Source organism: Neofelis nebulosa, chromosome 8, assembly GCF_028018385.1.
Source record: "Neofelis nebulosa isolate mNeoNeb1 chromosome 8, mNeoNeb1.pri, whole genome shotgun sequence".
Classification (NCBI taxonomy): domain Eukaryota; kingdom Metazoa; phylum Chordata; class Mammalia; order Carnivora; family Felidae; genus Neofelis; species Neofelis nebulosa.
Genome location: NC_080789.1, coordinates 129,083,059 through 129,110,812, shown reverse-complemented (window position 1 = coordinate 129,110,812; position 27,754 = coordinate 129,083,059). Strand labels below are relative to the sequence as shown.

Below are 27,754 nucleotides of genomic sequence, written 5' to 3'. Positions count from 1 at the left end.
TTCTTTCTTTGAATAGTCATCGACTCATAAGTTTCTTTTTAAAATTTTTAGCTTATTTGTTGTTAGGCTTTTCATAACGTGTGCTTTAAACTAAAGTATGATAATTACAGTTTCCTCATTCAGTTTTTACAACACTGTGAGACTGATTTTCCCCGTACTCTATAGAGGAGGCTGATTAGCGAGGTTACATAATTTGCCTCAGTCACCTAGTAAAGAATTACAGAGTAAGGACAAGAACCACAGATGTCTATGGTTAACAAAGGCCCCAGGTCAGTGAGAATCCCAAAGCTACACGGTGCAACAAAGGAAAAACCTTGTTACTCGTTCTTAATAAACTGTTTTGATTATACACCAATAATGTTAACTCTCTGTAGAAAAACTGGTAAGCCAAAAAAAAAAAAAATTGTTAATGTTTTTGTGCACATACTACCAGGGCAAAAAAATTCTTTTAAAAGAACTTTTACAATCATCTGGTTTAGGCAAGTAAAATTTCATTATATAATACAGTTTCAGTGTACCACTACTTAAGGATTACAATTCATGTTAATGGCAAAAATATTCACGACACGTAGAGTTAACAGTGCATTTCTTATCCAGATGTTAGGTCATGATACCATTATGAAGGTTTCAAAAGAAAAACTTTCTCATAGCTGAATTTTAAATTCCGTATTTTTCTATCAGCTCTTTTGCTTTAGCAATGTATGCACTCATGGCATCTTCCTTCGATAATCCTAGAAAGACAAAACAGATGATCTCACTGATGTATCGGGCAATTAAGAAACTTTATTTCACTTATTAAAGAATTAACAACCTTTTTGGAGGTTCCATGCTTCCCATTTAGCCTTGCCTTTTAAATCTAATATTCCTGGACACTCTGCCAAAAGAAGGACAGATACATTTTCAAGGTTATGTTTTACTCTATACTTCTAACAAACATTGTTCAAATGAAACTTATCATTATTTTTAAATATATTATTTAAAAAATATTAACATACATATACATATATATGAAATACCAATATTAATGTCGCCAACTACAGATTGTTTGTAGAGCCCATAGAGTTCTTTCAGTTCTCCGTCATTTGGCCTTGTTTTCATCTTCTTCACATCTTCGGCGATCCTATCAAAATCAGCCTAGAACAAAAGGAAAAAAAGGTGCATGGTGCATTCACTAACTTTCGGCAGGCCCATCTATCTTGGGGGCATTTACCACCAAACACCGGGAAGTCAAAAGGAAAGAGGAAGCTTTCAAACAGAATTGGAACCATTGCAGTCTGGCTCCACCAGAACTATGGTTTACAGATACCCCTCCTGGTACCTGATAAACAGATAAGATAGGGACAACTATATAAAATTCTTAATTATGAGCATTCTTTTTTTAAATGTTTATTTATTTATTTTTGAGAGAGAGAGAGAGTGCATGCATAATCAGGGAACGGACAGAGAGAGACACAAAATCTGAAGCAGGCTCCAGCCTCCAAGTTGTCAGCTCAGAGCCCAATGTGGAGCTCGAACTCACAAACCCTGAGGTCATGACCTGTGCCAAAGTTGGATGCCTAACTGACTGAGCCACCCAGGCGCCCCAATACTAAAAATTCTTAATACTGAAAATTCTAAAAACTGAAGAAGACACAAATAAATGGAAAGCTATTCTATACTCATGAATTGGAAGAAATAATTTTGTTTAAATGTCCCTACCACCTAAAGCAATCTACAGATTTGTCGAAGCCAATCCCTATCAACATTCTAATGGCACAGTTTACATAGAAAAAAAACAACCTTAAAGTTTGTATAGAACAGTCAAAGCAACCTTGAGAAAGAAAAACAAAGCTGGAGTCATCACACTTCCTGACTTGCAACTACTGTATATTACAAAGCTACAGTAATCAAAACAGTATGGTACTGGCCTAAAAACAAACAGATCAATGAAACAGAACAGAGAGCCCAGAAATAAAAGCATGCATATATGGTCAATTAATTTTTGACAAAGAGCCAAGAATGTAGAATGGGGGAAAGGTCACTCTCCTCACCAAATGGTGCTGGGACCACTTGACTGCCACATACAGAAGAATGAAACTGGACCACTATCTGACACTATGCACAACCCAAAGTGGATTTAAAGTAAGGTCAAGTAAGACCTTTGGTTTAGACCATAAAACTCCTAGATAGAAAATATAGGGGGCAGACACTGGTCTCGGCAATGATTGGATCTGACACCAGAAGCAAGGGCAACTAAAACAAAAATAAAGACATGAGACTCCATCACACTGAAAAGTTTCTACAAGGTAAAGAAAAGCATCAACAAAATGAAAAGGCAACCTATGGAATGGGAAAAAATATTTGCAAATCATGTATCTTTAAAAAGTGCTTAATACTGTTGGTGGGAATGCAAATTGGTACAGCCACTCTGGAAAACAATGTGGAGGTTCCTCAAAAAATTAAAAATAGACCTACCCTATGACCCAGTAGTAGCACTGCTAGGAATTTACCCAAGGGATACAGGAGTACTGACGCATAGGGGCACTTGTACCCCAATGTTTATAGCAGCACTCTCCACAATAGCCAAATGATGGAAAGAGCCTAAATGTCCATCAACTGATGAATGGATAAAGAAATTGTGGTTTATATACACAATGGAGTAGAGAAAGAACGAAATCTGGCCCTTTGTAGCAACGTGGATGGAACTGGAGAGTGTGATGCTAAGTGAAATAAGCCATACAGAGAAAGACAGATACCATATGTTTTCACTCTTATGTGGATCCTGAGAAACTTAACAGAAACCCATGGGGGAGGGGAAGGAAAAAAAAAAGAGGTTAGAGTGGGAGAGAGCCAAAGCATAAGAGACTCTTAAAAACTGAGAACAAACTGAGGGTTGATGGGGGGTGGGAGAGAGGGGAGGGTGGGTGATGGGTATTGAGGAGGGCACCTTTTGGGATGAGCACTGGATGTTGTATGGAAACCAATTTGACAATAAATTTCATATATTGAAAAAAAATTTAAAAATAAACAATGCAAAAATGAAATAAAATAAAAAGTGCTTAATATTTAAAAAATATAAAGAACTCATACCACTCGATAGCTTTAAAAAAATCAATTAAACAAAATGGGAAAGGAAGGCAAATGGAGAGGGTCCGACGCTGCACAGATCCTCTCGCACCTCGTCACTAGTGATGTGGGTGGAGAGCCAGCCCGCCCAGCGTAGGAGGTGGAGCACAGAGCACCCTCTGGGGGAGGACCGAGAGGCAGGGCATCACCTGGGGCTGGGGGGTGGGATGGTAGGGGAAGCGGAGCACCCCCTGGGGGAGGAGAAGGAGGCGCAGCCCAGCAGCAGGGTAGCAAGTGGAGCTCCCTTTTGGGGAAGGCTGAGAAGAGGAGCGGTGGTTGGGCTTCAGATGGGGCGTCGGTGGTGCGCACTTATTGATAAAGGGCTTCAGAGGAAAGCAAAAAGAAAAAGAAAAAGAAAACCCCTCCCAGATAACATTCTAGACAAGTTAACTACAGCTGGCCAGACAACATAAAGAAGTCATCAGGAAAGTTGAAAGAAGCTCATTTGCAGAAGAAAAACAAAAAATACAAAAAAAGAAACGATTCCAAGAAAGCTGAAGAGAAAGTATAAAAAGTACAGTCTGGAATGAAAGCTACTTGCTCTAAGGCTGAAAGAGCAGGATCTGAGAGATTCAAGACAACAAGCAGGGAAAGCCTTTAGACAGAATTCTTCATATGGTCCCAGAACCAACAGAACTATTGTAAATAAGTGCCTGTCTCTTGAAAAGAAGAGGTTACCAGTGAGAAGGGCTGCAGCCCAGTTGCTGAATAATGCTTGGGGAACGCAGAAAAAACAAAATGCCAAGTGGAAAAAACAAAATGCCAAATGGCTTAAAAGACAGTGGATGAAAAAAATTATGTTAATTAACTTGAATTTATTATTTTTAAAATTTTTTTTTCAACGTTTTTTATTTATTTTTGGGACAGAGAGAGACAGAGCATGAACGGGGGAGGGGCAGAGAGAGAGGGAGACACAGCATCGGAAACAGGCTCCAGGCTCCGAGCCGTCGGCCCAGAGCCTGACGCGGGGCTCGAACTCACGGACTGCGAGATCGTGACCTGGCTGAAGTCGGACGCTTAACCGACTGCGCCATCCAGGCGCCCCTTAACTTGAATTTAAATAAATAAGTTAAAAATAAATAAATAAAATGGAGATAATAACAAAAAAAAGATGGCAGATGATCAGAAACATGAAAACTAAGAAAATCAAGGCTAAATGAAGAATGAGAGCTTGTGTGTGTAGAACTTAGTTATGTAGTTCAGAGAATTTTTCTGAGAAAATCCAATAAATCCTTTATAAATTAAGAAAAAATAAATAAGACATAGAGATGGCCAACAGACACATGGAAAGGTGCTCAACATCACTCATCACCAGGAAATGCACATCAAAGCCACTATGAGATATGACCTCACTCTTATTAGGATGGTTAAAATCAAAAGACAAGAAATAAGTGTTGGTGAGACCTTGGAGAAAAGGGAACCCTCCCGCGCTATGGCTGGGAACATAAACTGGTGCAGCCACAGTGGAAAACAACAAATTAAAAATCCAGCTCCCACGTGATCCAGTAATTCTACCTCTGGGCGGAAGCAAAGCCCGTCTCACAGCGATGCTGGCACCCCCACGGTCACGCCCAGTGGTTTTGGTTTTTGTTTTTAACAAGAGTCAAGACTTGGAAAGTACAAGTTGAGTGCCCTATCAATGAGGTTTTGGGGTGATGGAGGGGGTTCAGAACCAATGGCAGAGAAAGAATTCTTGAAGAGGTGCAAAAGGGTGATTATTATTAAAGCACGGGGACAGGACCTGTGGGCAGAAAGAGCAGCACTGGGGTTGTGAACAGTGACTGGTTATACACTATGGAGATGGGGGAGGTAAAGTCAAGAGGAAGTGTTTTTGTTTTTTTTTTTAATGTTTATTTTTTTTCGAGAGGCAGACAAGTGCGAACAGGGGAGGGGCAGAGAAAGAGGGAGACACAGAATCCAGAAGCAGGCTCCAGGCTCTGAGCTGGCAGCAAAGGGATTTCCAGATGCTAAAGAAGACTCATAGATTACTGGAGGCCTAGCTATTGTCAAGCTAAGGTTGTGTTTCCCTCTAGCAAAGCATTAACATTAGGAAAGTAGGCAGTTCCTGGACTTTAGGCTACTGATAAGATTGCCTTTTTCTTGTGATATTACTACTAAGATATTTGTAAATTGAGGGAGACTCTATCAGTCTAACCATTTATTGTCTGTCCTTTCCTTTGTTCTTGGGCAGCCAGGAGTGTCTGAGGAATGTCACACATATCCCACCTGGGGTGGCAAGGGGGTGTGGGTTGTGCTAGCTTGTGCTTGACCCTCAGCTTGCCTTATGGTCCCTCATCACAATGATGGATGAATGGATAAGGAAAATATTATACAGACACATACACACACATCCTGGAATATCATTCAGCCATAAAAGGGAAGGAGATCCTGCCATGAGCAGCAACAAGGATGGGCCCTGAGGGCATTATGTGAGGTGAAGTCAGACAGAGACCAACAAATACTAAAGGACCTCACTTGTATGTGGAATCTAAGGTCACTAAACTTAGGGGAAAGGAGGACAGATTGGCAGTTACCACAGGTGGGGATGAAGGGTGGGGGAAATGGATGAATGTGGTCAAAAGGTGGCAAAAAAAAATCTATCAAGAGAAATTTCAACCCACATTTCTTGTAAGTTTAAAGCATACAAATATAACTTTTTAAAAACAACATTACAGGGGCGCCTGGGTGGCTCAGTCGGTTAAGCGTCCGACTTTGGCTCAGGTCATGATCTCGCGGTCCGTGAGTTGGAGCCCCGCGTCGGGCTCTGTGCTGACCGCTCAGAGCCTGGAGCCTGTTTCAGATTCTGTGTCTCCCTCTCCCTGACCCTTCCCCATTCATGCTCTGTCTCTGTCTCAAAAATAAATAAATGTTTAAAAAAACAAACAAACAAACAAAACAACATTACACTTAGTGCAGCTTTGTTGATCCCCCTCATGGACACTTCCCCCTCTCCTTCCTAAATCCACCCTTTGCCGTTTGCAATAGCTTTGCTACCAACCAGTCTTTGTCTAGAGCTTTCACCACCTAGTTCCTCTTTGCCCAACTCCCAAAGATCGTCAGGCTGGCCGGCAGCTCCCCGTTGACATATTCTGCACAGAGGAATGTCTATGGGCTCCCCGTATTTTAAAAAAGATTTTGTTTTATATTTTACTTAAGTAATCTCTGCCCCCAGTGTGGGACTTGAACCCATGACCCTGAGATCGAGAGCTGCCCACACCACAGACTGAGCCAGCCAGGAGGCCCCTATGTGCTCTTAGCTTTATTCCTTGTCTTATAACCTCTTTATTTCTCTAAAAAGGGCTTTGGTAACTATTTTCCTTAATAGAATTTTTCTATTCTTTAAAAAAAATAAATAAACATTATTTTACCTTGTGTTATTTAAATCAGGGATAAGCAGGGGCGCCTGGGTGGCTCAGTCGGTTGAGCAGCCGACTTCGGCTCGGGTCATGATCTCACAGTCCTTGAGTTCTAGCCCCGTGTCGGGCTCTGTGCTGACAGCTCAGAGCCTGGAGCCTGTTTCAGATTCTGTGTCTCCCTCTCTCTGACCCTCCCCTGTTCATGCTCTGTCTCCCCCTGTCTCAAAAATAAATAAACGTTAAAAAAATAAATCAGGGATAAGCAGGAAATGTCACCGGCCTGGGTATCAAACAAGAAAAGCTCAAGAAGGCATTCCACCCCCACCCCCATTTTCTTTCTCCAATGCAGAGCTGCCTTTGATCCAAATATCCAAAGTCCCAGTACAGAAAGTGGATAGCCCCAATGTAATGTCAGAACCTCAGTGATCTCAGCAGAGGTGCTGGATAAAGTTTCCTCCAGCGCCAAAGACAGAACAGTAGCACAACTAGGACAGTTGTTTTGTCATGAACAAAAATCACTTGTAAATCAGAGAGACTGGGTTCTCCAACCTAAATAACCTGGAAAATGGCCCAGCCTCCTAGTTAATCCCTACAAGGGTCTAAGAAGCATGGGTGCATGTGACAAGGGTCATACACCCTGCCTTCTCTTTCTGAGTTTCTTTCTAGGAAGTTGCCAACTGCTTTAAACAATGTCATGGTTAAGAACACAGGCTTTAGGGGTGCCTGGCTGGCTCAGTCAGTTGAGTACCTGACTCTCGATTTTGGCTCAGGTCATGATCTCAGGGTCATGAGATCAGGCCCCACATCGGGCTCTGTGCTGAACACAGGGCCTGCTTAGGATTCTCTCTCCCTCTACTGCTCATTTGCACTCTCTCTCTCAAAAAACAAAAACAAAAACAAAAACAAAAACAAAACACTGGCTCCAGAGCCAGACTGCCCCAATTAGAATCTCAGCTTCATCTCTTAAGAGCTATGTGTCCTTGGAAGTTATTTAACCTGTGTCTGTTTTCTCAGCCAGAATATGGGACAATAATACCACCTATCCACAAGGTTGTTGGCAAGATTAATCAGGTTAACACATGTAAAATAGTTATTTAAGTTTATTTATTTATTTGGGGTGGGGGGGTTTGTGGAGAGGAGAGAGAGAATCCCAAGTAGGCCACACACTGTCAGTGCAGAACCGACGTGGGGCTCAAACTCACGAACCATGAGATCATGACCTGAGAGAAAGTCAAGAGTTGGACGCTTAACCAACTGAGTCACTTAGGCGTCCCAACACATATAAAATATTTTAAATAGTGCCTGGGACATGGTGAGTGTTTAACAAAGGCTACCATTATTATTTTAAGTCTCTTTGTGGGAAAAAAAACAACCTAATTCTAGAGAAAACTTATTCACAATGAAAAATATGTTGATTTAACAAATAATACCAAATTGTCTTTATACACTCAGCTTTGTAAGCCATGTAGAAAAAATAAAGACCAGCAAGAAGTATACTAAAATATGCAAACAGTAATTGCCTCTGATTATTGGTAAGTTTTCTGGTGTTTTACCACTTTCTATACTCTCCAAATGTTCTATAGTGTGCCCCTCTTGTGTCTATAATCAGGACAAAATGAAAATGCTCCATAAGTGCCCACGGCTTCCTGAGGGCCGGACAGGGCTATTCAGAGGCATAGGGATCTTTGCCTCCAGATTTACTTGCTGTAAGGTCTTATACCCTCTCCCAGTGACAGAAACCCAATTCCCCTTGGCAAGCCAAGCCTTGAGGAGAATTCTAAGGATTCTCAACAACCATGCTAGGTCCCTGCCTTCCAGGAAAGAACTTCTGGAAAAGCGTTCCTCATAATGTGGGGGAACATGGAACCATTTGATAACCTAATGAAACGCTTGGCCCTCTTTACAAGAGGTCAGCCCCTGACACAGTTTCACACACAACTTCAAGGATCCCCCTTTCTTCTCCCTTCCAGGGTAGAGAAGCCCATTCCAGAGCAGGGACCAAGGTCATTCTTTCCATCCAGCGTGCCATTTTGTGGTGCCACAACTTGATACATTCCTGCTCCATGGTGTGGCTCCCATGTACCCTCTCTATGGGGCCCTTCCCGGTGCAACCATGAGGAGCTCAAGTGGGAAGAGCACTGGTCTCACATCAGGATCTTGGGTTTGAATTCTAGCTTTGAGAGACAATGCCATGGGACTCTATGCTAGCAACAAAGTTCTTGTGATTCAGACTCCACCACCCCCCCCCCCCCACAATGATACTATTAACCTCAGGGGGAAGGTGTTAAGATTAAATGCCATTAAGAAAGCACATATTCTAGGGGCGCCTGGGTGGCGCAGTCGGTTAAGCGTCCGACTTCAGCCAGGTCACGATCTCGCGGTCCGTGAGTTCGAGCCCCGCGTCAGGCTCTGGGCTGATGGCTCGGAGCCTGGAGCCTGTTTCTGATTCTGTGTCTCCCTCTCTCTCTGCCCCTCCCCCGTTCATGCTCTGTCTCTGTCTGTCCCAAAAATAAATTAAAAAAAAACAAAAAAACGTTGAAAAAAAAAAGAAAGCACATATTCTTGATTTCATTCTGTTGACTCTGCCCAGCCAGAGCTCATCACTTGGATCATACTACTTAATGCACGTACTGAACACCTATGATGCTCCAGGCCTTTGCCAGGCACATGGGGACGAAACAGGGCAGCCGGCGCCCAAGGAGCTCGGGCTCCAGTGGGAGATGAGCAAGTCAACAGTGACCACGTGATACTTGCTATAGTGGAGGAGCTGCAGGCACTCTGGGGACACAGAGGACAGAGTGTCAGCGGGCGTGGAAGAAGCCTTCCCAGAGGACATGGCGCTTAGCCCAAGCCCGAGGGGTCAGCACCCGAAGGACGGACAGGGGCTTGGAAGGGGGCTCATAATACAGTGACAGGTACAGGAACAAAACTGTATACACATAAGAGTATAATCGAATCAGTGTGTGTATATGCACACTTATACCATGCATATGTATCTATGTATACATGCACCTGTATGTGCAAGCACGTACAGGCATATATATACACATACACATTTTTCACACATACTAGAAACGAATCCATCGTGTTAGCAGTGGTTGTCACCTGGGTGAAGGAACTCCTGATGGCCTTTATTTACATTTGTTCTCTTTCCCCAAAGTTCCCACCCTGAACATTTACTTTTTTCGCATATCAGCAAAACAGTATTTTTTACTGTAGTTTTACAGCTCTCTGCTGCCCAAAACAACTTTTGCCTGAGAGAGGCCCCTGGCTGTACCAAGGAGCGAGGCGGTGCGGGTGGGACCCCAGCCGCCCTCGCCTCCATTTCTCAGATGGGAAGAACTGGAGGGGCAGGGCCGCCTGGTCCTCCTGGAGCAACTCGGTGTCTGCCCTCCTGGGAACGTGAGCCTACTTGGCGTTTAACCAATCCCCGGGGTTCACAAGCGTTGCCATAGGGAGCCCCGGCTCGCCATCCATAGATGGCACCGGTGCGGTCCCCACTGTCCTAAGTGGACGCTCGCGAAGCAGGTGGGAGTGTCCTCGGGGTCACAAAGGACAATTCGGGGCGGGCGGGAGCGGGGATGAGGGAAGGGGAGGAAACGGGGGCAAGAGGACTGCAGGCAGCTACTGTCCCAAGTTCCAGGTCCGAGCGGCCCGCCGGCCAGGAGCGTCACGCTTGCCACACGCGCCACTGCAGCGATTCCCTCGGGGGGGTGGGGGGGGGGCAAACCCTCCTTCACGGCTTACCTGCAGAGACTTACCTGCAGAGACATGGTCACAAAACCCAACCGCAGCCCCACTCCCGACGCACACTCACCCAGACCCCGCCCCGCGACTCCTTAAATAGCGGCGCGCCTCCGCCCGCCAGCTCCCATTGGATGGTTCCCATTGGCCATTGGTTCTGGGGGCGGGGCTGAGCTGTGAGCCGCACCTGCCGTGTAGGAGGCAGCCGCCGGCTCTCCAGCCTCTCGCAAGGGTAGTTAGTTGCGAGCGAGGGTGCAGCTTGGAACTGGAAAGGGAAAGAGCTGGGAATTTAAATGAGTTCCTCTCCGCTCTTGGCTCGCTCCCCAATTCTTTCTCAAGAGACCGTTTTCAGGAAATCCAGAGAGGTCTCTGCAGGGCACGGAAATCAGCGGGGATTCCTTTTTGTGTATATATGTATACCTCCGCCCCCTCGTAAACCGAGAAACTTGGACTGTAGGCAGTATATTGAGACCTCTCACGTCTCCTCTCCCATCTCTAGGTGCAGTTCATCGGCAATGAAAAAGGCGTCTTCTCTTTAAAAAGCAAAAATACGTTCTGAACACGTGCTGCAACCACCCTAACTAGTTCTCAGGGCAAAGGCACAAAACTACGTGCGTATTCAATTTGAGCCCTTTCGCCAGGGGAACAAATCCAGTGTCACCGCAGCTCTACAGATACACAGAATGATGTTGTGATTCACATTGGATTAATTGTTCAAAGAACTGGAACAGCATTTTCTGGTGATATGAGGAGTTAATTTTCCACTCTTCATTTATGTTTTTATATATTTTTAAATGTTTATTTTTGAGACAGAGCACAAGTGGGGAAGGGACAGAGGGGGAGAGAAAGAATCCCAACCTGACTCCATGCTCCAAGCGGGGCGGGAGGCGCTCTGTCCCACAAACCGTGAGATAATGACCTGAGCTGAAATTAAGAGTCAGAGGCTTAACCCACGGAGCCCCAGGTACCCCACCTCCCCCGCCCACCACTACCTCCAACTCTTCATTTAAAAGAAACTTTCGTGGATGACTCAGTTGGTTGGGTGTCCAACTTCAGATCAGGTCATGATCTCACTGTTCGTGAGTTCAAGCCCCGGATCCGGCTCTGTGCTGAAGCTTGGAGCCTGGAGCCTGCTTTGGATTCTGTGTCTCCCTCTCTCTGCCACTTCCCTGCTAGCACTCTATCTCTCTCAAAAATAAACAGTATTGGGCGCCTGGGTGGCTCAGTCGGTTAAGCGTCCGACTTCAACTCAGGTCACGATCTCGCGGTCGGTGAGTTCAAGCCCCGCATGGGGCTCTGGGCTGATGGCTCAGAGCCTGGAGCCTGCTTCTGATTCTGTGTCTCCCTCTCTCTGACCCTCCCCCGTTCATGCTCTGTCTCTTTCTGTCTCAAATAAACATTAAAAAATAATAATAAACAGTATTAAAAAAAAAAAAACTTTCATGGAGCCAGGTGCCCCGAAAAACTGACAAATTCAGGATTTAGAAAGTTACTGACTTGAAACGTCTAACAATACAACATATAACCATTCAAGAGATGGGAAAGATAGGCCCTAAAACATTTTAGCTTGGTTTTTTTTTTCATTTTAGCTTGTTTTTGCATAAAACTACATTTAAAAAAATATTTGCTTGTCTTTTTCGTGTAAATCCCTTGGTTTTTAAATTTTCTCCTTGAAAATTTTTTCATGGTGTAATCAATGAATTTCCAAGTAAAAGACAAAAAGCTAATGTTAACAAAACGCACTGGCCAGGCTTTTTTTTGGTTTTTAGTTTTTAAATTTCCAGGTGATGGGACATGCACTGTGGGGTACAAAGGCAAAAGGCAGCTTCAGGACAGTGAGTGCTTTCTCAGCTGGGGAAGCCCTCAAGTGTTCCAGTAGGGAAATACAGGGTGAGGGCCAGTATCCGTGTGAACCTGTAGCTGAGACATTTGGGCATTATAGTCATTATAAGAAATCAGGAAAAGAAGGGCCTCTGACTCCTCTGGGTCATGATCTTGAGGTTCGTGGGTTCGAGCCCTGCGTGGGGCTCTGTGCTGACAGCTCCCAGGCTGAGCCTGCTTGGGATTCTGTGTCTCCTTCTCCCTCTGCCCCTCCCCCATTTGCGCTCTATCTCTGTCTCTGTCTCTCTCTCAAAAATAAACATTTTTAAAAAATCAGGAAAAGGGGAAAGGGAAGGTACACTGTGCTGTTTTATTATCTAATGTTAAGAACTCTTTTCAAAGCATGTTCTCTTGAGTTGCCCTCCTCTGACCAGAGGCTAGAGCCACGGTGCCTTGTTCCAAGGAACAAAAAGAAAGAAAAGACAATGGATATATTGATGTCTCTGTCCAGTGATAATAATATACTAGGTACAGTGAAAACCCAGCTTTCTGGAGCCCTTAGGAAGTGAATCAATTTGGACAATCAAGTTCTTTTTTTTTTTTTTTTTTTACTATATTGTTAAATATTGATTACAGATCAATATACATTCATACACTCATATATATGTAAAATTTTAAAAATAAAGGGCACATTTATGAAACTACCACCAGTTTAAGAAATAGAACATTACCAGGGTGCCTGGGTGGCTCAGTTGGTTAAATTGACTTCGGCTCAGGCATGATCTCACAGCTCATGAGTTAGAGCCCTACTCCAGGCTCTGCGCTGGCAGTGCAGAGCCTGTGTGGGATTCTCTATCTCTCCCTCTCTCTCTCTGCCCCTCCCCGCTCATGCCCTCTCTCTCTCAAAATAAATAAGTGGACATTAAAGATTTTTTTAAAATAAATAGAACATTATCCTTACCTTTGTGACTCCCTTGATTCCATTATATCCTATCTTCCTCATTCATTCATTCAAATAGTTACTGAGTGCCCACTATGAGCAAGGCACTGTTTTAGGTTCTTGAAAGACATTAGTCAACAGAACAAACAAGAATCCCCATCCTTGCATTACATTCTGGTAGGGCATTGCAGACAATACCATATATAATAAGTGAATTCTATAGTCTATTAAAAGATTTTAGATTATAAGTGCAATTAAAAAAATTTTTTTAAGTTTATTTATTTATTTTTGAGAGTGAGAGAGCGAGAGCATAAGAGGGAGAGACAAAATCCCAAGCAGGCTCAGTGCTCTCAGCACAGAGCCCGACATGGGGCTCGATCTCAGGAACCAGGAGATCATGACCTGAGCTGAAATAAAGAGTCGAACGTTCAACCAACTCAGCCACCCAGATGCCCTGATAAGTGCAATTTTTAAAAAGAGCAAAAGAGATGGCAAGTCTTTTTTTTTTAATTTGAATCCAAGTTAATTAACATAGAATGTAATAATGATGTCAGGAGTAGAATTTAGTGATTTATCACTTACATATAACACCCAGTGCTCATCCCAACAAATGCCCTCCTTGATGCCCATCCCCCATGTAGCCCAACCCCCCACCCCAAGCCCCTCCAGCAACCCTCAGTTTGTTCTCTGTATTTAAGAGTCCCTTATGCTTTGCCTCCCTCCCTGTGTTTATCTTATTTTTCCTTCCCTTCCCCTATGTTCATCTGTTTTGTTTCTCAAATTCCACATATGAGTGAAATCATATGATACTTCTCTTCCTCTGACTGCCTTACTTCACTCAGCATCTGCCTTGTTGCAGATGGCAAGGTTTCATTCTTTCTGATTGCTGAGATGGGCAGTCGTGGGTATGTGGGGTGGAAGAGGTAACCTGCAATGGTAAGTAGGGGACACAGGGAAGGTCTCTTTGAGAAGATGGCATTTGAGCAAAAGCTTGAAGGAGGTGAAAGAGCTGATCAGGAAGACCCCCTAAGAGCTGCATCCAATACAGAGACCCTCAAGAGAGAGCTTCCCTGGCAGGTGTGAAGAACACCAAGGAGCCAGTGTGGCCAGAGCAGAGGAGCAGAAGAGGCCAGGGAACAGAAGATGGAAACTGGACAAGACCTTGCACAAAGGCATTTGTTTTTTTTTTTTTTTTTAATTTTTTTTTTCAACATTTTTTATTTATTTTTGGGACAGAGAGAGACAGAGCATGAACGGGGGAGGGGCAGAGAGAGAGGGAGACACAGAATCGGAAACAGGCTCCAGGCTCCGAGCCATCGGCCCAGAGCCTGACGCGGGGCTCGAACTCACGGACCGCGAGATCGTGACCTGGCTGAAGTCGGACGCTTAACCGACTGCGCCACCCAGGCGCCCCTAGGCATTTGGGGTTAAATGGGAGTGAAACAGAACCATTGAAGAGTTTTGAGTGCGATCTGCCAAGATACCACTACTTTTTAAAGGGATCACTCTTGTTGCTGTGTTGAAAATAGATTGCAGGGAAACAAGGTTGGAAGCAGAATCTTTACCATAATTATAATCCAGGGAAGAACTTACAGGGTGTCTCAAACTCAGGTGGTAGTAGTGAGAAGTATCTCAGATTCTGGATATATTTTGAAGGTAAAGTCAACAGTAGTCCCTCAAAGATTCTACATGGGATGTGAAGGAAAGAGAGGAGTTGGAATAATTCCAAGAGTGTCGGCCTGAGTCACTGGGAGGCCACTGGTGGAGTAGGTTTGGTGGGGAGCAAAGATCAGAAGTTTAGTTCTGGACATGTGAGTTTTGAGATATCAGACATCCAAGTGAGATGTCAAATAGGCAGTTGGATATCAAGTCTAGTTTGGGCAGGGTACATTAATGTGGTACTCATGAACAGAGAAATAGTATTTAGAACTCTCAGACTGGGTGACTCTAGAAACTGAGTGTATATAGATGAAGAAAGAGGATTGAAGACTAAGCCATGGAAAATCGCAACATTAAGAGCTTGGAAAGGAGAGGAAGAATGAGTGTAGGAGACAGAGAAGAAGTGGTCATTGAGTAAGAGAAAAACCAAGAGAATGCGGTGTCCAGAAAGCACATCAAGTGAGAAAGCATGTCAGGGCGGAGGAGGACTGAGAGTTATCGATTGGATCTCGGTCATTGTCAAGATCACTGACAACCTGGAGAGAGAAGTTTCAGTGCAGTGGTGGGGGACAAAGGCTGATTAGAGTGTGTTTAAGAAAACACCAGGTGTGGCGCACCTGGGTGGCTCAGTCCGTTAAGCATCCAAATTTGACTCAGGTCATGATCTCATGGTTTGTGAGTTCGGATCCGGCATTGGGCTCTGTGCTGACAGCTCGGAGCCTGGAGCCTGCTTCCAATTCTGTGTCTCCCCCGCTCACACTCTGTCTCTCTCTCTCTCTCAAAAATAAATAAAAACATTAAAAAATTTTTTAAATAAAATAAAATAAAAAAAGAAAACACAAGGTGCAATTATATAATCGTTTTTTGGACTCTCCCTTTGTTTATCCCTCCACTCATGTCAAACTGTCTTAATCATTAAATCCTACCTATTTTTTCATCTTCACAAAGCGTTGTTCTGGCACTTTGCTCCTCCCTCTAAACTCTAACATCCATGAGTCATGTTCCACAAAAGAAAATTCTTGAATTTTTCTTAGAATTGCATTGAAAAGCTACATCAGTTGGGTGGGGGAGGAGAAGCAGATATTTTTGTGACAGTTTCACTATTCATGACTCATATCTTTTTCAATTATTTTTCTGTAATGGTTTCAGAGAGTTTTCCAATTTTCTCCATTAAAGGTCTCACACATCTTATATGTTTTTAGTTTTTTTTTAAGTAGGCTTCATGCCCAGCACAGAGCCCAACTCGGGGCTTGAACACACCATCCTGAGATCAATACCTGTGCTGAGATCAAGAGTCTGATGCCTAACTGACTGAGACACCCAGGAGCCCCTTAAGGGGATTTATTTCTAAGTATCTTTATAATTTTTTTATTACGTTATAGATGGAGCCTTTAAACAATTTGCATTGTTCATCCTTTTGTAACTGGTACAGAGAAAGGGAATTGATTGTTGTCTATTGACTCTTTATCCAGCAGCCTTGATAGATCTCTTAAGTTTTAATTACTTTTCAGTAAATGATTTGGGGTTTTCTATTTATCAAACAATAGTCTATGAATGATGATAGTTTTACTTAGTCCTTTGCATTCCTCAAATCTCTCTTTTCCTTGCCTTTCTGCACTAGCCAGGACCTGAGTATAATAATGGCTAGGAATAGTATATGGTTCCTTAAAGGTAATGTGTTCAGTGTTTCACCATCAAATGTGATATGTTCGCTGCAGCTGGCTTATTTTGACGGATATACATGTTTTAGTAGGTTAAGGAGGTTTCTTCCTATTTGTAGTTTGGCAAAACTTGTTTTCATAAATGGATGTAGAATTTCATCAAAAGCTTTTTTTAATGTCTCTGTTGGGATTGGGATGATCATATATTTCCCCTTTAATCTTTTCAAGAGAGCTTACATGAATTGATTTTTGATTGTTAAACCAACCTTGCATTCCTTATTAATTTTGAACTTGATGAAATGTTTCTCTTTTTTTATTTTTATTTTTTTTTTTTATTTTTTTTTTTTTCAACGTTTTTTATTTATTTTTGGGACAGAGAGAGACAGAGCATGAACGGGGGAGGGGCAGAGAGAGAGGGAGGCACAGAAGCGGAAACAGGCTCCAGGCTCTGAGCCATCAGCCCAGAGCCTGACGCGGGGCTCGAACTCACGGACCGCGAGATCGTGACCTGGCTGAAGTCGGACGCTTAACCGACTGCGCCACCCAGGCGCCCCTGTTTCTCTTTTTTTAAATACATGACTGGACTGTGAGTTATATTTTGAGGGATTTTTCATCCATCTTTATTTTGTAACTTCCCTTCCTCATACTGTCTTGTTTTATTTTGTTTTGTTTTTTCCTGTATCAGCATTATGCCGGCACATAAAAACGAGCTGGGAAAGCATCCTCCTGTCTCTGCGTTCTGGAATAAATTGTGTAGAATGAAGAAAATTACAAATGAGAGAAGGTCGCACAGCAGCCAATGACACTCAGGCTGATTTTCTGCTTGCTGCCTCCTTCACTTCCAGTCCCTGAGGTTAAAGCCACTGTCCAAGCACAAGGGAGTCTAATGCTTACCCCACCCATCCCCCAGCTCGCAGCCAGAATGAGCATCCGAAAACACAAGCGGCGTTAAGCGTGCATATATCAGGGGCAGCCGAGTTTTCTTATGATAAACTCCAAACTATTTTTGGCAGCAGACTTCGCGCTAATGCTATTGAGGCCCTCGTGAAAGTCACCCGGGAGATTTTTCCCAGAAGAACCCATTAAGGGTTCTGACGCCTTGCCAAACTGCCCTGTGGAAACACCAACTGGCCTCCCCCATGAGCACACGAGAACCGCGGGCCAAGCGCTGCAGAGCTTTGGCGGCTCCGGCACAAAGAAGGCCACAGGGCCTCCGCAGTCTTGCCCAGGTAGGGGTGCCGGTGGCCGCCCCGCCCCTTGTCTCCCTGGAGGCTCCTGGCAGCCTTTTAAAGGTTAAGCTGCCGTGGTTTTGGAAGCGATGCTTTTGAATGCCGCAGAGGTGCTGCTGTCCACTTAAGTGGAACTCCACTGAGAGATGGCTGTGACCGCGTGGACCCTTCTATCCACTGTGCAAAATCCCCTTGGCTGGAGTACGCTGCAAACACAGCGGGGCAAACTTCTTCCTCGGCTCCTACTGGCCACTCTTTGTGTGCAGCCCCTGGCCGGTCTCCTGCACCTTCTCACTGGGCTGCATGAAGTTCACGTTCTTTCTACCCCATGTCAAGTGTAATGAGCACTGCTTGGCCTCCCCACAGTTCTCCTTTATCACTGTTCCTGCTCTCAGTCTGTGAGGTCTGAGTGTCTCAGTGTTTGCTATCAGTGTTTGCTTTCAGGTTCCTTCTGGCAAACCTGAAACACAGATGTCTCAGTATTAATTTGAACCTGAACCGGCTGAAGAAGTTCTCAGTGGTCCCCTGCCGCCCCCTGCCTCGGGAATGGCTCATCTGTGGGAAGTTGCCAAGGTAGATCGGGTTTCCTTCGGCCACACCCCGGAGGAAATTGGTTCCCTCTGTGGCTTTGCCACTGCTTCTGATGTGTGGACAGAAGAAGTGGCCAAAGGGACACAATTGGGAGTCTGTGCTGGGCTGGGGCACCTGAGAGGTCTGGGGGGCACAGCCCTGAGGCCTGACTGGGCCGTGGCACTTGGGTCCCTGCGGGTGCGGCCTTGTTGGGAGACTGGGGTGCAGAGGTGGAGTGTGGAGGGGAGCACAGGCTGTGGAGGCCCCAGACTCTGGCAGGGTGAGGCTGTCTCTGCCCTTCTGCATGGAGGCCTGGCCGAGGCCAGCCTCCTTCCAAAGCAGGGAATTCAGAAGTTGATTTGTGCTGGTGGAGGGGCCACTGCTTCTGAAGGTGAGGGTGGTCTCTTCCTCTCCAGGCATGGTGGGGGACTGGTGGAACTTCTACCCTGACACCTGACCATTGTCAGGTGACCCATGTTCTGTGTTACTCTGCTGAGCGCTCTTAGAGCAGGAATCAGAGGTGAGAACAGCCAGCTCACGGCTACCTCGCTCCGTGTTGCAGACTCCACGCTGTACCTGGTGAGACGAGAAAAGCATGCTGCTGTTGGTTAGCTCAGCCGAAGCCTGGGGTTTCTGGGCCACGACATGGCCCTCCAGCTCGGCTCCCTAGTAACTCAGGAGCAAACAGGAGGTCATTGCTTCCTTGTGCTTACGGCCCATCAGCGAGTCTTGATCTCTTCCCTGTGTGACTCCGGGCACGATCAACTCAACCAGGCTTCCTTGTAGTCAGGGAGTGGCTCCACATAAGGGTTTTTTATTCGTCTCCATGACCTGTATTCATCCATAGATCTTGGGCTCTAAAGTGCTCTCTTGCTGAGACTGACAATGAGAGATTTCTTGAGCAGTTTTTCACATTTCCCGCATATGTAAAAGGGGATATGGTATATTCCACTGAGTACTCCTTGGAGGCAGGGGTCCGCTGACCAGTGTCTACAGAACACCCTCAGATTCCACACACCCACCACGGTTCCATCTTATCTGACCCTGGAGGAGTTCTGGGACAGCATGGAGAGGGGGTTGCCAAAGGAGGCACCCAACTTTTTGCCAAAGGTGAATTGTGACTGAAGCCAAAGTCTTCAAACTTACCATGTCAGCATCCAAGAACATGCCTTTAAATCTACGGACAACACACTCCTGGTGACCATACCCCACAGACATTATCTGATGGAATTTGCCTGTGGCCTTCTTTTCTTGCAGACTGCCGTGAGCCAGTAGGAACTCAAGTTCCTCTCTTTCACTAGAGTATTCCAGGACAAGGCAGAGTCTGGATCACTTCAAATAATTGTTTTGGGATGGCTCACAGCCTTCCTGATTCTTATTCACAGGATAGTCTCTTGCGTTTGGAGGAGTTCTGCTAAGTCTTGTCAATGATTTTAATGACCACCTCTTTCCTAAGGCAGGATGCATCGAGCCAACTTCAGCTTGGCCAAGTTAACCCTTGATGATGGTCTTGAGGGCTGGTGGCTGGCCATATGGATCCTCATCAGCAGAGACAGCAGAGAGGCCCAGGGGCATGTTGGACTTACTGTTGACTTTGGAGTCAAGGTATCCCAAGGCCAACTTAAAATTGGGAGAAGTTGGTGAGAAGCTTGGCCCACGTCACCTCAAAAGAAAATTCCAGAGTCCACCTGATCAGCTGATCTTTGTAATGGAATCAAAACACAATGCTAGATGAGCATACAAATAAACAAAACTGAACACTAGCAAACTAAATAAAAGGAAAAGATGAGAAAAAAATTAAAAGGAAGAAATGAGAAAAAGTAAAGAAAAAAATGAAAATGAGATAAAAAAAGGAATAGTAAAGAAAATGAGTGAAAAAATAGTATGTAGAGTGGTATTAAGTACATTCATAATGCTGTGTAACCATCGCTAGTATTTCCAATATTTTTTCATCCTCCTAAATAGAAACTCTGTGCCCATTAAACACCTTCTCCTCCCCTTCCCCCCAGCCTTGGTAACCTCTCTTCTACCTTTTAATCTATGAATTTGCCTAGTCTGGGGACTTTATACAGCATAATTGCACAATGTTTGTCCTTTTGCAACTGGCTTATTTCACTTAGCATAATGTTTTTCAAGTTCGTCCATGTTGTACAGGTGTCAGTATTTTATTCCTTTTTATGGCTGAATAATGTTCCATTGTATGTAAATATGACATTCACTCATTTGTTGATGGACATCTAAATTGTTTCTTCTACCTTTTGGCTCTTGTGGATAAAGCAACTATGGCCATTGTCATACTAGTATCTGTTCAGTCCCTGCTTTCAATTCTTTTGGGTATATCGTAGGAGTGGAATTGCTGGGTTATATCATCATTCTACGTTTTAACTTTTAGAGGAATTGACAAACTGTATTCCACAGCAGCTGCATCATTTTACATTCCAACTGGTGATGTAGTAGTGTTCTGATTTCACAGTATCCCTCACCAACACTGGTTATTTTCTGCTTTTTTTTTTTTAATGTTTATTTTATTTTATTTCTTGAGAGAAAGACAGAGTGCAAGCCAGGCAGGGGCAGAGAGAGACGGAGACACAGAATCCAAAGGAGGGTCCAAGCTCTGAGCTGTCTGCACAGAGCCCAAAATGGGACTTGAACCCATGAACCATGAGATCATGACTTGAGCCAAAGTTGGATCCCTAACTGACAGAGCCAACCAAGTGCCCCTCTGTTGCTTTAATAATAGCCACCCTCATGGATGTGAAGTGGTATCTCATCATGGTTTTGATTTGCATTACCCTAATGATTAAGGATGTTGAGCATCTTTTTATGTGCTTATCGGACATTAGTATATCTTCCTTGGAGAAATGTCTTTTTCAAGTCCTTTGCCCATTTTTGAGTTGGCTTTTTGGGAGACTAACTCACAACCCCAAGATCAAGAGTTGCATGCTCTACCAACTGAGCAAGCCGGGGGCCCCATGGTTTTTTGTTTGTTTGTTTTTGCTTTGTTTTTTGTGATTGAGTTGTTGTTCTTTATATATTCTGAATATTAGTCCCTTATCAGATATAATTTGTAAAAATATCTTCCCCTGTGGCTTTTCACTCTCTTGATGGTGTCTTTCAATGCACAACGTTAATTCTGATGAAGAACCAATTGATCTATTTTTTTCTTTTGTTGCCTGTGCTTTTGTTGTCAGATACAAAATATCACTGCCAAATGCAATGTCACAAAGATTTTCCCCTATGTTTTATGGTTTTGGCTCATAAGTTTGGATCTTTGATCCACTTTGAGTTTAATTTTTCATGAGGTATAAGTAAGGGTCCAACTTCATTCATATGCATGTGGATATCCAGTTTTCCCAGCACCGTTTGTTGAAAAAACAGCTCTTTCCCCATTAAAGGGTCTCGGCCTCCTTGTCAAAAGTTAATTGACCATTTATGTGAGAGTTTATTTCTGGGCTCTCTGTTCCATTGATGTAGAAGTCTGTCTTTATACCAACACCACACTGTTTTCATTACTGTAGATTTGTAGTTAGTTGTTAATATCTGAAAGTGTGAGCCCTCCAATTTTGTTCTTCATTTCCCAAGACTGCTTTGGCTGTTCAGGGGTTCTGTGAGATCTGATATGAATTTTAGGATTTAAAAAAAATTTTTTTTAATGTTTATTTATTTTCGAGAGAGAGAGAGCATGAGCAGGGGAGAGGCAGAGAGAGAGGGAGACACAGAATCCAAAGCAGGCTCCAGGCTCTGAGCTGTAAGCACAGAGCCCAACGCGGGACTCAAACTGATGAACCATGAGATAGTGACCTGAGCTGAAGTCAGATGCTTAACAGACTGAGCCACTCAGGCGCCCCTAGGATTTTTTTAAATGCAACAAAAACGCCCATTGGGATTTTGATAGGGATTGCAATGACTCTTTAGGTCACTTTGCGTAGTTTTTATCAAGATGAGCACTTCTTAATTGTGGCTGAGCATTTAATCTGGAAGACAAACCACAGACACAAACCTAATGCCTGATTCCTGCCACCAGAGATTATGTTAAAAAGGCTGTGGGGTGCAAGCACCAGGAGTGACACAGCAGGGCTGAGATCTATTGTCTGAAGCAAAACGGTAACTCTTTTATTTATTTTTATCATATTTTAAAATGTTTTTTATTTTTTGAGAGAGAGCACGTAAGCAGGGGAGGGGCAGAGAGAGAGGGGGACAGAGGCGCAAGATTATGACCTGAGCCAAAGTCGGATGCTCACCCAACTGAGCCACTCAGGCGCCCGCTAACTCTCCTTTTAGAGTAGCCTCTGCATAGTGTATGTGGTGGTCCAGGATTATTCAGGTCCTACTGACCTGTTCGACCTCATCTTTCACTGCTCTCCTTCCTCACATGCACATCCCACCCCCAGCTATCCAGGCCCATAGCTAGCTACCACCCCACTGTCTGGAATGCTCTTCCCCATCTTCTTAACTGGCCAGGCCCTCTTTCAAGACTCGCACCTCCTCCTCCAGGAAGCCTTCAGGGTAAGAATTATCTTTAGTGTGGGCTACAAGCCTAGAGCCACTTCTCTCCTCTCCTGTCATTCTCACCTTCCTTCCCAGGTCTCCCCCTGCTGCTTGGGTCTCTTTCCCCGTTCTAACAGGTCAAGCACACTCCTGCCTCAGGGCCTTAACCTTCCCCCACTCTTCTCCGGCTCAGTCCTCCACTTCCTCCAGGTCTTGGTTGAACCGGCACCTCTCTGTGAGGCCTTTTAGCACCCAGCCCAGCTGAGACACAGAGAGAGAGGGAGACACAGAATCTGAAGCAGGCTCCGGGCTCCCAGCTGTCAGCACAGAGCCCAACGTGGGGCTCGAACTCACGAACCATGAGATCATGACCTGAGCTGAAGTCAGACGCTTAACCACTGAGCCACCCAGGCACCCCAGTATAAATGTCTACTTTAAAAAAGTCTAAAATTACAGGTTTATGTTTATGTATATCTATGGTACATTGTGAATAGTTACCTGTAGCTTATTTTGTATCATACAGACACTTTATTTCCAAAATTACTGGTGCTGGCTCTTTAGGACCTATGGAAAATCTAAAGCCTAGATTCCTATCACATTAGGCCTCTGCCCTTAAAAAGAAAACAAAACAAGGGTACCTGGCTGGCTCAGTCAGTGGAGCGTGTGACTCTAGATCTTGGGGTTGTGAGTTTGAGCTCCACATTGGGTGCAGAGGTTACTTTAAAAAAAAAAAAAAAGAAAACCTCAAAAAATAAAACAAAACTCTAATAAATAGAATCTATTAAAAAAAAAAAAAAAAAAAAAAAAGAACATCCCAGACAGCTCTTTGACCATTTAAGATCTTTCAAATATCTCTTTTTGAATAGGACAGCTCTGCTCCAAGGCCCCCTGACAACCTTGCATGTCTCCATCTAGCCATGTAGGCAAGGCTTGACTGCAGAGGCAGAATGCCTGAGAACCCTTCTGCAGCGAGGGTCCCTATCTTGTGGAAGATTCCCACAAAGGTGTTTCTCTTTGGGGCGCCTGGGTGGCTCCGCTGGTTAAATGTATGACTTCAGTTCAGGTCATGATCTCATGGATCGTGAGTTTGAGCCCTGCATCAGGGTCTGTGCTGACAGCTCAGAGCCTGGAGCCTGCTTCGGACTCTGTCTCCCTCTCTCTCTGCCCCTCCCCCACCCTCTCTCTCAAAAATAAACATTAAAAAAATTTTTAAAAAAGGTGTTTCTCTTCCATTTCCCTAGTTTTAGTGGAGACTAATGCTTTTCACCTTGCCCCCTGCCCTCTCTGCTCGCCACCTTAGGGTATATATAGCTGCAGGTTTCTGTGTAAGTCTATGAAACTGCTCAGCTGAAGTTTAAAGCTGGCTTGTCAATGCAGTGACCCCATCACTCATGACACCTATGGTTAGTGATCTCTGGGACTAGGGATGTCCCGTGGGCCTAGGGAGGCAGGGAACTGATAATCATGCTGATCTTGCTTTTGCGGTCTCAGAAGTATAATAAATGGCCTATATCCAATTAGATTCTTTTCCTCCTTACTGGCCTTATCTATGGATGTGTGGCACGTCACCATGCTGTTGCTTAGAGATCGCTTAACGGCTTGAAATGTCTCACGTTTAGGTTGTATCTACAGATAGCTAATGACATGACTTATCATCAAGGCCCTTAAACCACTCTTATATCATGACAAGCATATAAATCTACCAATAGTCCAATTCTGAAATTAATGTAAAAAGTAAACTTCATTATTCAAAGACCAAACTGAGGCTTTACAGGGCAAAATAACTGTAATAGCTGTCATTACAAGGTTATATATACAGGGGCGCCTGGATGCCTCAGTCCCTTAAGCACCTGACTTCAGCTCAGGTCATGATCTCACAGTTTATGGGTTCAAGCTCCTTGACCGGCTCTATGCTGACAGCTCAGAGCCTGGAGCCTGCTTTGGATTCTGTGTCTCCCTCCCTGTCTGCCTCTCCTCCACTCACACTCTGTATCTCTCTCTCTCTCTCTCTCTCTTTCTCTCAAAAATAAACATTTTAAAAAAGGTTCTATATACATATGTACATATATATACATATACACCACATGAGTTAAAGTGATAATTTGAAGACTATGTGAGAAACATTTAAAAAAGTTATATGGAAAGAAAATCAGAATACAAAATTTAATCTGTATTATTTCACAATTTAAATACATGCACAGATGTGAAACAAATCAGAAAGGAACATTGAAAGGAAATGTGTTTTGAAGTAATTGGGTCACGGGAGAAGTGTTTGGTTTTTTTCTTGCAATGTTTGTGTGATCCAACTTCTTTGAAGTGTGGTTATTCATTTTAGCAAAATTCTTGTGGCAATTATATTGGCAGTCTCAAAATAAAACACATGCACTAAAATCATAGAGGCTACTGTTAATTTTTATTAACTCTTAATTCAGATTGTCCCTAGATTTATCACAGTTACACTTATCCAGCACTTTTTCTGTGCCACTGTGCTAATCATCTTACAGAGATGATCTCTTCTAATAAGCACAACAGGTACTATTTTTATCACTTCATGGAGAGGGTTAATTCGCTTGCTTTAGGAGTCAGATACTTGGCCAGGGATGGAGTTAGGATTTCAATCCAGGCAGACTGGCTCCAGAGCCATGGGGTGTAAATGGTAGGTAATACTCACAGAGGGAATGCAAACTGAGAAGATGCTACAAATCTAACTACACAGTCTGGAACCTTGGGACAAAAAATTTATGCACATTTCCTTCCCATCACTCTAGCATTGCAATTAGGTATGTGCGTCTGCATTTCTCTTACAGCTTAAAAGCCAGAGATCTAAGACTACTTTAAAACTGAATGTTGGTAGTTCATCACGAACCAATAAGATTCATCTTATGAAACAAAAGCCTGTTGTTACACTCAAACTCATTGTAACTTCATTCTTTTTAATCTTTTCAATTGTGATTTAAAAAAAAAAATCAAACTGTACTTTAACCCTGTGTAACCTGCAATAATTTTTGACCCAAGGGAACACAGTTTTTTGTTTTGTTTACTTTATCGCCAGTTGGGCGCTATGTAGGTGACAAAAACTGAAAATACAGGAAATAGATCCAAAAAATGGAAAACAAAACGAGCAGTGAAGAGATTGAGGACGGAAATTTTTTGAGAAAAATGGAGAGAGGAAAAGTAAAGTGGGGGAGGGGCGCTAAATTGGGCTGGAAAAGAGAAAGGAATGGGGTGGGGAGGGAGCAGGCTCTTTAAGTCAGAAGCAACCTACTTTCTTCTAAGTTCTTGCCACAGCTAAATCAACAGGTTCAGAGGCCTGACCTTGCAAACGTCCTTCAGCTGTTTTGCGGTTTTCCGTGCCTTCCTAGCGACTTCATTCATAACCGTTAGTTTCCACTGTTCGGAGTTGCTACGGCGGACATTTGGAGGACTTTTCTGAGCCGCTGTCGCAGAACGCAAAGTCTTCTTTACTCTCTCCTTTCAGGGGGCTCATGATTGCCTACATTGTTGCCTGTAAGCACTTTTTTTTTTTAATCGCAAACCACCCCTGATCCACCGTTTATCTTGATTTTCCTGGTACTGGGGATGCGACGGAGATGGGGGCACTGGGACAAGGACCAGGGTTTTGCGTCCCCTTAGGCAAGCCAAATACAGAAAAGCGGGAAAAGAGACAGAGCCAACACCGCCAGGCGCTGAAAGGTAGAAACTGGATTAGAAGGGCGTGGGCGACGAGTGAAAAACCAGCCCTCTCGCAACTACAGTTGAAGAGCCCCCAGACCTAGCCTCGGAGACGGTGAGCGGCGGGTTACCACGGCAACCGTGATGTCTCGCGAGACAGACATTGCGCCTGCGCACTGACGCGATAGGACGCGGTCCTGAGCCTCCCAACCTCGCTCCCAGCCAAACTCAGGCTTTTTGCAAGTTTCTGCCACGCGACGCTGTGGGCAGACTCTCTCCCCGGTGAGTGTCAAGGCGGGATGACGAGATGGGAAGCTCTCTGAGCGTTCGGAAGGCGGAGCCGGGTAGGGCGAGGGCTCTGCGCACGCGTGTCGCGGCGCACGTGGGCGCGGTGGGGTCGCGGTCGTTAGTGGAAGTCGGACCAGGCGGTCGCTGAGGACGGGAGGGGCGCGCCGGGTGGGATCGAGCCCGGGACGCCGCGGAGGGCGGAGGCCTCGGGACGGTGGGCTTGCGAACTCCCCAGGTCTTCCCCGGGAACCCCGTCTCCTGGGCCGCACCCCCCCTCGTCCGGACCCGCGTACTTTCCTGCCTCCGGCCCTCGGTTTACTCCCCTCTGTCCTCCTGGAGTTAAGTGTCTGTAGGTACGAGAAATCGTAAGACATAGTCCACCCTGGTCCTTCAGTGCTCCGCTGCCTAGAAGCGGGGACGGACCACAAGGTAACTACAGTTCGGTATGGTAAGTAGTGAGGAACGAGGGTACTAAATACGGGGAAGGGGTGACTCTCGGACAGGAATGCAGCCCCCGGGAACTGAGGCTGTCCTCCCCTCTGCTACCGGGTCCGGTAGGCATTTCTGAGGCCTTCCTCTGCTCCACTCCCAGTTGATGACACTAAACCGAGTAGATTCTATCTCTTAACTGTTTGAGCCAGGATGTATTTCTGTGCCTTTCCCTCCGCGGCGACTCTCTGGGAACCTCTTTGCGCCTTCCACTCCTGGCAGAGGACGCCACCAGGCCGGGAATCCACGAAGATCTTTCTGCATTGCCTTTCTAATCACTCCACTCTTCTGCTTTAAACGTTACGGTTGCTTCTCATTACAAGGCTTGCAAGGACTTTCACCCTGTGGTCTTTGTCTGCCTTTGCTAATAACCTCACCGTTTCGAGCATCTCTGCCCCAGAGACCTTGAACTTACTTCACTTCCGTGAATGTGTTCCCTGCGATACCCTTTCGGCTTCATACTCCCTTTGGCAGGCACTCTTCAGATGTAGGGTTAAAAAGGTCACTTTCTCCAGGACTTCCTTGCTGACCCCCTCAATTAAGTCAGGCTTCTGCCGCGTGCTTACTATCCTGCAGTTTCCAGACCTCAGTGTGCACGTCTTGTTTTATTACCTGCTGATACGTCTTTTTCATGGACTCTAAGCCTAGTGAGGCCAGGAATGGTTTTTACTTGGTACTTTATGGCTCCGTGCATTGTGGGTAATCCAGAAATACCGGAAGAAAGAACGGTGG

At 44.7% G+C, this 27,754-nt stretch overlaps 1 protein-coding gene across 4 annotated transcripts; it reads right to left on the bottom strand.

The window, feature by feature from the left end:
- ACBD7 (acyl-CoA binding domain containing 7) lies at positions 1–26,323 on the bottom strand. 4 transcript variants are annotated; one of them, XM_058681836.1, is made up of 4 exons: positions 25,889–26,323; positions 1,017–1,134; positions 812–874; positions 1–731 (listed from the first exon to the last, which is right to left on the bottom strand). In XM_058681836.1, the coding sequence occupies exons 1-4, from the start codon at positions 25,946–25,948 to the stop codon at positions 658–660; spliced, it is 315 nt and encodes a 104-aa protein (XP_058537819.1). In that variant the 5' UTR covers positions 25,949–26,323; the 3' UTR covers positions 1–657. The 4 variants fall into 4 exon arrangements, with proteins under 4 accessions (XP_058537819.1, XP_058537820.1, XP_058537822.1 ...); XM_058681837.1 differs by lacking the exon at positions 25,889–26,323 and adding an exon at positions 10,223–10,327; XM_058681839.1 differs by lacking the exon at positions 25,889–26,323 and adding an exon at positions 9,874–9,957.
- Positions 26,324–27,754: the final 1,431 nt, after the last annotated feature.

Coding starts and splice junctions, on each gene's coding strand:
- ACBD7 (XM_058681836.1), bottom strand. CDS start 25,948: ATGAATGAAGTCGCTAGGAAGGCACGGAAAACCGCAAAACAGCTGAAG. Junction 875..1,016: donor AGTTGGCGACATTAATATTG/GTATTTCATATA, acceptor TTCTTTTGGCAG/AGTGTCCAGGAATATTAGAT. Junction 732..811: donor AGCATGGAACCTCCAAAAAG/GTTGTTAATTCT, acceptor TTGTCTTTCTAG/GATTATCGAAGGAAGATGCC.